This window comes from Buteo buteo, chromosome Z, assembly GCF_964188355.1.
Source record: "Buteo buteo chromosome Z, bButBut1.hap1.1, whole genome shotgun sequence".
NCBI lineage: Eukaryota > Metazoa > Chordata > Aves > Accipitriformes > Accipitridae > Buteo > Buteo buteo.
The window spans coordinates 4,852,267-4,863,092 of record NC_134204.1 but is presented as its reverse complement, the minus strand read 5'-3'; the positions used below and the strand labels follow the sequence as shown (position 1 = coordinate 4,863,092).

Below are 10,826 nucleotides of genomic sequence, written 5' to 3'. Positions count from 1 at the left end.
AAAAAGGTCACAGATAACAGAGTCTGTGGATCATATAGCCATGGATGTTTTTGTTTACAAAATTTTTTGGCTGATTCAAATAGTTTGTAAACATTTACAGCTATATGTTTTCAACTCGGTATTTTAAACATTAAAATGCTTCATTGCAAATAGCTATCTCATGGTCTGAAAAGAAAATCAGTCCAAAGATAAAACTCAAAGGTTTCATACTTCTGCACTGACTTACCAGATACTTGTCTAGGAGACGCTGGAGTAAAACACTAGAGAGGAAGAGGTTCATACTAAGTATTAATGGCAGCAATTCTTTACATAATCATTTATGCTTCACTGTAACAACATGTTTTTGGCGTGGATTTCACTTTAATCTTTTTCTTCAATCCATTGAGCCCCACTGTGCCATGAGTGGTGAAATGCTTAAAGACAGTCACAACACCAAAAAGTTTATATCACAAATAGATAAAATCAAAGAGTATATGGAGGGAAATGAGGATGGTGCACAGAAAAGGCACATAACGCAGATGGGACAAGGATACAGGTCTCTTGTTCACTGTTCCACCACCCATACCCTCAGGTTTCTCTGCTGACAAGGGCACATATTACTCTTTACAGCTACTAAGGACAGTTTGCAGAGTAGTTACAGCACTGGGTCCTAATCCTCCTGCTCGAGGAGGACACGCATAGGGACTGAGCAGGGCTCTAAGTCATTAGTTGAAATAATACCACCTTCTGCTGAGTAGCAACAGGTCCGAGCCACCGTAAATAACAGCTAGGTACTCTCAAAGCCTCCTCCAAAAACTGTGGGAAAACAAAAATCCCTCCCTTCACAGACACTCTAACTTTGACCAAAACAAAGAAAGGGTTCAGAAAGCAACAAACACACTTAATACTACCAAATCTCCAAGTCCCTCTTCTAGGAGCTTTGGCACAACAAGTTAAGAAAGGAACATATGTGGAGAGTTTAAGAAGAGGTGAGGAGCAAGGGGGAACCCTGCTATCTCTGCTGGAAGAAGGCGCTGGCTCTTGGTGCAGCAAAAGCAGCAGCAGGGACTCAGCAGCATCTTCTAATATCGGGTCTGGGAGGTCTCCAGCGGCTGAACACCCACCGCTGCCTACAGCGGGAACCGTGTGGGTGCTGCTGTCCCCGTCCCCAAAGAGGAGAGAAGCAGCGGGACCCTACAGCAAGCGTAGCTGCCGAAATGGGAAGAGGGAGTTGGACATCAGCCCTCCCTCTGGTCCGAAGCAAAAGCAGCGAACCTCAAGCTAAGACCTGATGGGGAATCCACGCGCCGAGGTTAAACTTAAGACTGTCATGGGATCGCCGTATGGGAGATGATGTGGAGGGGAGCACGGTCAGCTCTCCACAAACCCCGAGCTCCGCAGATCAGCAAACCGCACAGAAAGTTTGCTAAAGCTAAACCCAGAAGGAAAGAGCGAGCGTTTGCGCAAGGATTCTGGGCAAAAGCTGGAGCTCGGCTGATGTCAAACGCAGGTTAACGACAAGGAGGAGAACAACTCGCGACTCGTCAGGGTCACGGGAGTCCGGACAGAGCAGGGTACCGGCGGACACCAGAGTGCTCTTCCACCGCTGAACCTTGGCACAAGTGCTCAGATTATTTCCAAAGAGGAAGGGTTCGGTTTGGGTTTGGGTTTTTTTTTTTTTTACACCTAGGGATGACAACAACCTGTGAGCGTAAGGGGTAAAAGCACAGTTGGCCTGCAGGCTCCAGGTTCAGGAGAAAGAACTGCCTCAAGCCAGGAGAGCAAGGGTCTTGTTTACCACCTCCTTAAACAGATTGTAAGGATTTCCTCCAGACTGGTGAGTTGGTGGCACTTGAAAGCCGTCCCCTCTTGCCCCATCACACACGGAGTGGGTGTTTGCAGCCTCAGTCTGCAGTCCCCTTCCTTTAGCTGGAAAATGGTAATACTCCGATTCCCTCTGGTGTATTTTTCACATGACTGACCACAAAACTATTAATATCTGAATCCAGAGCTGGTTCAGCTTGACAACTCATTCCCTCCAGGGAGAGGAAAACCACAACTTCTTCCAACCCTGGAAAAACATTTTGTGTCTGCAAGACCAGCAGCTCAGATGTAATAGAGACGGTTCTGGTTTGCCGATACACCTTAGTGGAGAACGTCAACCAGCATGAGAGAGTTCAGCTTGTTTCTTCTGTGCCTCCTTCGCATCTCCAGGAAGGGTGAGTTCTGAGCTTGCTACGAATCCCTGCCTGATCAGGGCTTTTCTTTCTAGTCAAAGTACCCGGGGAATTGCCTGGTACAATAAACTCTCCAAGAATTGCTCCATCTCTTGCATTGCTTAAAAGGATCCTGAAATTCCAGGTGCATGTGAGAATACTGGAAAAACTCAAAGGTTTGACTCTGCAGTTGTCAGAGAGGTCTTTGGTTGGTTTTGTTTTGGGTTTTGGTTTTTTTTTTTTCTTTTTTAACTTGTGTAAGGAGTTCATCTAACTTTTCCTGTGCATTTTCAGTTGGATGCAGCATTTCCATCACCACCCAGAAATGCTATTTCACGTTCCTAGGAGTTATTATGCAACAAACACAATTTGCTCCAGTTCCACTGAGCACTTAAACTCATGTTTATCTTCAAGTATGCACTTAAATTCCATTAAGCTCAAAGGGATTTGCTTAGATAGACTGTCAAACTGTTTGCTAGAGCAAGGCTAGTGTCTGTGGTGGTCTCCAGCTCTCGGTCTTGTCGTCTTCATGATCTTTCCATTGACAACTAACAGGTCCACTGACCTGACAACTGCTTTCGGGAGTTACCTCGGGTAAGGTGTGTAGGCTATTTACCTGTGACCTTCCCTGTTTCTTGTGAAAGGTTTAATTCCAGGAACAAATGGAGGCTGGATATTAGCAGGAGGAAGCCACGGAAGACCAACCATGCTGAAGCTTTAAGGTTAAATTATACACAAGATGCTGACAACTCCCTCCACTCATAACCTAGGCAAACTGTGTTTCCATAGAAATGGGTGGAGCTGGTAACATTAGAAGCACTTATTTTTAACATTATTTCTCATGTGGAGGGAAAGGGGATGTTTATGTGCTAAAAAGAATGTTATTTGCTTAAGATTAGGAAAAAAAAAAAAGCAAACCAAAAAGGTGGCAGAGAAAAGCAAATCATACTCAAAAGCACATGATCTGCAGTTCTCCAAAAGTAAGAGTCACAGTGACATGCTGTAAAATAACCAAAATAACATGAAATAAACTAGAAAGCAATAGCATTTTCTGTTTTCACTGCCAGGTCCTTGTGCTCAAAGTCCACGAGCTTCCTAGAGGTCCTGTGGCCGCGTAGCCTTGTGTATTAGATTACCTGGGCTGCAAAAGGTATTCGTATCATTATAATGAATGACAAGGCAGCCTGACTTCAAATCTCAGTAATCAAAATACTGGCTTGGCACTGACTCCAGATAAATAACTTAATGGCAGAGAACCGGTCCTACGTTGGCCTTTGTCCATTGTGCAGCGCACAATAGATTAATATAAGCTGCACTGCCACTGAGGTATCTGTCAAATATTACGGAGAACAGATATATGAACAAGCAACAAATCTTATCTTAGAGCTTACATGAGTAACCCAACAGCTGAATACCTGCAGACCAGAGTGAAGTCAGCTAGACCAGGAATGGAGGGCAATTACTTACAGGATGCCTTTACATTTTTTGCAGTTTTTCTCAGCTATTGAGGGGAAAGCGCTGATTTAATGAAGCCATCAAGTGAGTTTCATAAGACAGGAACATAGCCACAGACATTCCTGAAGCCACAATCTGCTGCTACAGCTGTTGCAATTAGCAAGACAGTGAATAGATACACATAGCTGTATGGAAAGCATTGCTTAGCAGGTGCTGTTTGTCGATGCTGTTGGTTCCTGGGGAAGAGGAATGGATGGGACATTGAGTTTTCCCGATATATTTTTCAAAGGTAGGGAGCGTCCATTCAGGTGAAGGCTGTTTTTGTCACTGGACAAAAATGATCAGACTGGCTCTGGTGGCAGGGAGGTTCAGCTCCCCAGACTGCACTAGGATTTACTGTGACCTAATTTGGCCAAGACAGCAAAATCCCAACCAACGTTTGTGACATCTCAGCTGGAAAACTCAGGATTTCCCTTGTCAGGATGCCAGGACAAGGCCTGTCTGGGAAGATCCTGGCAGCTAGAGTCCGTGCAGTGATGCTCTGCTAACAGGGAGATGCTTTCTGTACTGCCAAGTCCTGTCCTATGGCAGGAGCTGATACAGAGAACTTGCCTTTTCTCACCAGCCTGTGTAAAATGATCTTCAAGTCTTTGTTCAGATCCTGTCACAGCTTAGGAGTAAGATGCTACTTTGTGATGATCGCAGCATTGATCATTAGAAACATCGTTATTCCCTTCCCCAGGGGTAATGCAACCAAGTGATCAGCGTAACAAATACTACAACGTAGGAGTGTGTGTGTGTGCACGCGCTCAAACTCAGTGCCTAAAGCCACCAAATTTCTCAATACATGTAAAACTTTTATTTTTAGGTTTGTTTTGGTTTTGGTTTGGTTTTTTTAAAGAAAAAAGTAAGCTGTTCCTCCAAGCACATTAATGTCCACTAACTGCAAAAGACTGTTACACAACTTAAGGACCTATCGTTCACTCCACAAACAAGAGGCCTGCTTAGGAATTAAATCACTTTCAACATGAGCTAGTCAGTCCCTGGAGCTCCGGTGCAGACCGGTACCAAATCCAGCCACAGTAACTGGGCTGCGCAATCATCTGCAAGTCCTCAGCAAGAACATGGAGCAGCACAGGGCCCACCACGAGAACGCAGCATCCGTTTTCTGACCAACAACGGAGCAGATGCAGGAAGGATGCCCAATTTTCCTCTTAAACACTCCGGATAACTCAGTGTCGATATCTCTTTTTGCTTCTAGGTGTGCAGTCCAATGGCTGGTCTGTTCATGTTCCATCTGACGTTACTGGTGAGCTTGGGAAGATGGTTATCCTGCCCTGTACTTTCACGCACCCCTACAAAACATTTGACCGGACCCTCACGGCCATTTGGAGGATCAAGGAACCTTACAATGGCACGATAGTTTTCAAGTGCATTAGCCAGAGCACCAGCGAGCTCTGTAAGACTGCCATCAGCTACAAAAACAAATACAAACTGCTTGGCAACCCCCGGCACAAGGACCTTTCCATCAGGATTGACAATCTGACCTGGAGCGACAGCGAGAGATACTTCTGTCGGGTGGAGTTGTCCGGAGATATCCACGACAAGTATGAAAGCAGGAATGGGATAAAGCTGCACTTGATTGGTAAGAGGGCGTGAAAGCCAAAGCCACCCCGTAGGGAAGTGAGAGCCACAAGATGTGGAATTCGATGAGATGGTAACAGAAGTTGACCTGAGATGGTCTTCCAAAGGGTTGGCTTTTCCAGCTCTGCGGATAGTTTATAACATTTGGGCAAGGAATAATCATTGCCTTCCGCAGCCTTCCAGTACGAGGCGATGAGCGCAACGCGGGGAAGGGAAGAGGAACAAAACTGGTAAGGAAATAGCAAGGCTCTGGCTGCTGGGGTAAGAGCCAGCCAAGTCCTGGGCATCCCACTTTGTCCCTGCAGCACAGGATCTGTGCAGGCAGCAGAGAGGCAAGCTGGGGTCAGCAGCCCATGGGGTGGGGATAAAAGCATCCTCTTCATCAGAATCTAAACAGGAAAGCCTGGGCGCCGAGCACATGTTAGCAAATCTTAGCACAAGAAGGGGGATTGGAAAGACAAGATACCTGGCATCCACGTGCCGCAGGTCCAAAATTCTCTGCAGCAGGAAACATTAAGTACAAACAGCCTGAAAAAACAGCTCGTATCAACAAACGTCAAATGCTAATCCCGTGTCCCAGGGTGCGCTCGCAGATCAAGGGAGTGCTGAGACCTGGGAACAGCATCAGACCTTACCCGTGGGTGCAAAGCTGCCATGAGCTGGATGATTTTCCTTGCAAAGTGAAACTGCCTTACGCCTGCTGTGCACTGTGGGCGTCCGGATAGGACCAGAGGATGAGTTCGGTTAATTCTTGGGAAGTTCTGCGTAATCAAGGCTCTCCTTCACCTGGAGTAGCTCCTAAACACCCTCACACACAGCATGACCAGGGCAGGACGGCAGCAAGATCCATCTCTCATTTGGGGAATGGACCCTGATAGTATGAATGGGAGGGGTTAAATAATGCTTAAAAAGTTATTTTTTAAACACCAAACCACACAGACACATGACACACGACTAACACAGCTAGCTTTCTTACGGATCAGTCCTCCAGCCTCAAACTCCTCCTGCATTACACAGACAACGGGGAAGACGTGCTGTAGGTGGTTGAAAGCTATATATTCGTTGTCTAGACTGACCAAAAATTAAATCAATGTTGAATTTTCCTCCGTGAGGACACTCATTTAGTTCCCTTCAATTTTCACAGTGCCTTTAGGAACCAAATGCATTAAATGGGTCAACAGGCCCAAGAGGGGAGGATCGATGGGTAACACAAGCTTGGTCATATCATCTCCGCCTCCTTAGCAGACTAAACCAAAGATGACATGTTCAACAGCGCATGTCTTAACATTCTGCATCCCCAAAATGATCTTTACCACTGTTCATGCAGTCACACAATCCCATATGCTACAAATCCAGGACACAAAATTAGTGGCCCTACCTTGGTATCGGTGTACTACACCAAAGCAACCAGGAACCTACACCAGTTGTTGGGTGGTCCCTACAGGGTTGGAGAAATGCATCAAAAATAGGTTATAGCAAGGAGCGTAAATGTTTCCCGACAATAATTTGCCAAATCTGGCAAGTCTGAGGCACCAAGCAAAGGGCTCGCACAAACGGATCCAGCCACGAGTGCTCTGGAGGTCAGAGACCAAAGGAACAGCCACGAGGCACTTGCAGGAGACCACGGTGGTTGCCTTGTCCCCGACCATGTGCAAATGCAGCTGGTCCGAAAAGGTCACCAGCTGCACCCGTGCCTACGTTGTGGACAGTACTGGGCTGCGATTCACAGTGCAACTGCAGAAAGCAGCCCTTCTTCATGGGCGATTTACAGCACAGCGCCTCTGCCTTCTGCCACCGTGGAAGGTCACAACAGTTGAAGTTGACCGAAGTTCAGAAAAAATAGCATTACAGGGATAAAACACAAATAGAGTACACATCCTTGCACCCAGGCTTTGCTGGGTGAAGCCCTTTATTCCTCTATCCAACAGAGGCAGGGTGGGGAAGTCTAGGGAAAGAGAGTGCCGAGAAAAAAAACGAGGAAGGGGAAGTTTGATCCCAACGTTACCCTGATATAGCATGCCGAGGGTCCACCAAGACTTCATTCCAGGTCTTTTGCATTAGACCTGCCTTTGAAACCTGACCGCTTTCCCTCCCCTGTTGTGATTTCTGCAGCTGCCCCCAGGATCACTAACATCACCGTCAGCTCCAACGGGGATCGCACCTTCCAGGCACGCTGCACCGCCGAGGGGGAACCGGCGCCTGCTCTGACCTGGACCGGACCACCCTACAGCAACATCACCTCCATCACCAGCATGAACCACCGCGTCACTAAGGAGCTCCGGTACCTGACCCACGATGGAAAATATACCTGTACTGCCGTCAACACCCACGGGAGAGCAGAAGGGGCTGTGTACTTCTATAAATTCAAAGCATCCAACAGCTCCTTCTTCCTGATCCTCATCTTTGTGCCGCTCGGAATTAAAGTGCTCATTTTACTGGTGATACTGAGCTTCACTGTTTTCTCGAGAGGAGGTACGTATTGCTGTTTCCCTTGGTAGTCTTCCTCCATCAGACTGGTAATCAGATGGGAGAGAAAGTCAGGCAGGAGGGGTTGGGTTTGTTTGGGGTTTTTTTTAATGATTTCACAATTTTCCACCCTAGGAGAAGGACATTTCTAATGGGAAATCTAAGAACAAGTAAGAGGGACCTCCTGGCTGGCTGAGTCACAGCCCGCGGACAGGAGGTCTCCTTCGGGAAGGGATCTTTGAATAGACAGAGGGAGCAGGAGTTTCCCTACCTGAGGAGAAAGGTTAATAAACTAACAGATGGGCAATTAGCAGAGAACCCACCGCCTACGCAACCAGATTTTTAATTTTTTTTTCTTGAAGCAGACTAATTACTACCTCTTCCCCTGTAGCCCATGGGCAGGATTTACCTTCGCTGCATCCCACACAACATTTTAATCTCCTGGGGTGGGCATCGTCATTTTACAAACCGCCCCTCGTGGTCTCCCGGGCCTCGCTACCCAGGTGGTCCCCGTCGTTAGTGAAATCCCACCTCCCAACTGCACCAAGGCCATGAGAGCAGGGAAAGCCCAGCTCGTAGGAGATGAAAATCAGCTCATGGGCCAAGGGATGAGACCTCCCGAGAAGCCCCAAGGCCGCTGGCCCCCCTGTGCCCACCACCCCTGCTGTGTGCTGGCGTGGGCAGGAGGGGACCAGGAGGGACTCCGGGGTTCTGCCTCTCAGGCTGGACAAAACGTCACATCGCCGCGACTCGATCTGTAGAGACGGTCCGACGTCAACCCCTTGCGAAAGCCACCGCTTGTCTCAAAACTGTAGAAGCGTCAAGACCAACCAGAAACACTTTGCTCCTTATATTCCAGTGCCTAATTCCCACTCCCACAACACGCCTGACAGAAGGTCTTCTCCCCAGTCGCTGGAGTGTCACAACCACACTCCAGCACAGCTCCCCGACACCTCGAGGTCAATCCTGGCTCCCCAGCTCGCTCTGACCCCATTGCTAACCCACGTCTGCCTTCTCACTTCACAGGTCCCTCCTCTGCTCCATCCAGCCTGGCCCGGTAAGGATGTCTTGCCTTCTACTCAATGTTATCCAGCAAGAGGGTAGAGATGGCTAAGGAGAGAAACGCAACGTGTCCTTGGTCTTGGCAACAACCTCCTGGCCTGAGAGCAGGCTCTTGGGACAAGGACAGGGTTGGGGTGATGGCCAAGAGAGCCGGTGTGAGGGACCAAGGCTTGGGCACTGCTGGGAGGAGGTTCTGATTTGGGTACAGCTGAGAAGAGACCCCACTGGTGTGAGGACAAGGGACAGTAGGTTGGAGAGACCACGGCACACGGATGCTGCGGCAGCAAAGGGCTAGCAGAAGTTTAGGTGAGCATGGTAGGAAACCACGTTAAACTAGCAAAAGAACCACCCAACCGAGGGAACAGACCGGGACGGGGTCTGTGCCGGGCTGAGGAATGACGAACGAGAGCGGGGAAACCGTGCGACAGACACCTTCCCCTCCCTCTGCACCCCAGTCTCTAATGGGGAAAAAAAAAAAATAAAAGGGTTCACGCCAAAGCTGATGAGATCTGTCGAGTGTGGAAGAGGTAGGGAGATACAAAATGGCCCACCTCAGAGTCAGCTCAGGTGGGGCAGGGCCCGATTCTTTGGCTGGCATCCATACCGCGCTCCCACAGTACCTTTGGCATTCCCCACTACCCAGCACAACGCCGTCCTTGGACACTCCCGACAGCTGTGGTGGCCAAGCCAGGAAGGGATGGGGGAAAAAAACCAAACAAACAAACCAAAACCCAACAAACTATAACGCAAAAACAACCCTTAGGCTAGACCTAAAGAAGCTGTATCTGAGGTCAGCATAATTACACCAGCCTGGGGCCGCTCCCTTCCAACCCGAGTTATCCCTATGTGATGTCTCCTTCCCTCCCCTTCCCCAAGACAGACGGGGATTTCAGCAGGACAGTCAAGTGTACAGCATCAGGACACAGCCAAAGGGGCAACAGGGAATTTAATCCTACAGTTAAATTTGGAATAATTATTTTCAAAAGCATCGTTTTGCTGCTTTAACAGTGTCTAAACCATATTGCACCCTCGATTTCATTTGTATAGATACGTACATAGATGCAAGCTTAAAAACCAAGCTCCTCCACGCTCTGGAAGAGCAGATCCTCTCAGGAGAAGTTTGTCACAACCTCCCGAGGCTCTGAGCAGCAGAGCAGTTAATGCTAACGGTGTAGGAGATCATTCTGGATGCTTTAAGGTGTAAAACATTAGATGCAACTCAAACACTTCAAAACCACCTGCTGCAGAAGGGAGGACCCGTGTCAGACAGTATTGCAGACGCTTAACTCTGACACTCCTTAACTACTAGCTGAAGCCACTTATAAAGTCTAGAGCAACCAGAAAAGTGTCTTCACCTTATTCCCTTCTTCTACCGCCAGGCCACAGCCGCAAGACTCCACCTACGAGAATTTTGACCGCAGACACGGCAGCGGCCAGACTTTGCCGACAGAAAGAACAGCCTCCAGACGCAGCTGAGGACCTGCGCCGTCTCATCCGCACCCGCCTGCACAGTTCGAATTCCTGTCCGCTCTCTGCAAGGGTTCCTTTTCCCAGCGAACATAAGACTGACGTTGACTGATGCGCAGAAGGTCGAACGGGCCTTGCACGTGCCTGACTTCCATCCCTGCTGCTGCTTACAAGCAAGGGAAGCCCTTAAAGGGAAAACAGAAGAAAGAAAAGAGAAAACAAAGAGGGATGGAGCTGGAAGAGCAGAAGAGGATCGACGTAGGATGTCAGTTCTAACCAACCTGTGTGTTTTTAGCCCTTATCAGATAGTGCTTAGCAAGCAGAGAACAGTCCACCATTTTCTCACATCTTTTTGCTTTGGTATTTTTCAAAAGTTACTTCAAAAAGCAGTTTTCAGCACTCCACTTGTCAAACCACATGCAGCTTCCAAAAGCCAGCAAGTGAGCTATTTTCATGTTTCAAATACCTGCTGTGAAAAACACACTACTGGAATCTCTGCTGGTTTGGTTTTATTATTATTATTATTCCTTAAATTGC

The 10,826-nt window shown here is 48.0% G+C and overlaps 1 protein-coding gene across 1 annotated transcript; it reads left to right on the top strand.

Moving 5' to 3' along the window:
• Positions 1–1,233: 1,233 nt before the first annotated feature.
• Positions 1,234–10,298, top strand: SIGLEC15 (sialic acid binding Ig like lectin 15). The gene is made up of 5 exons (XM_075021250.1): positions 1,234–2,198; positions 4,912–5,295; positions 7,407–7,766; positions 8,787–8,817; positions 10,202–10,298. The coding sequence occupies exons 1-5, from the start codon at positions 2,147–2,149 to the stop codon at positions 10,296–10,298; spliced, it is 924 nt and encodes a 307-aa protein (XP_074877351.1). The 5' UTR covers positions 1,234–2,146.
• The last annotated feature ends 528 nt before the right edge of the window (positions 10,299–10,826 follow it).

Bases quoted from the DNA above. Each gene is read 5' to 3' on its own strand.
- SIGLEC15 (XM_075021250.1), top strand. From the start codon at position 2,147: ATGAGAGAGTTCAGCTTGTTTCTTCTGTGCCTCCTTCGCATCTCCAGG. The intron at 5,296-7,406 runs GTAAGAGGGCGT...TGATTTCTGCAG, and splicing joins GATAAAGCTGCACTTGATTG to CTGCCCCCAGGATCACTAAC. The intron at 7,767-8,786 runs GTACGTATTGCT...CTCACTTCACAG, and splicing joins CACTGTTTTCTCGAGAGGAG to GTCCCTCCTCTGCTCCATCC.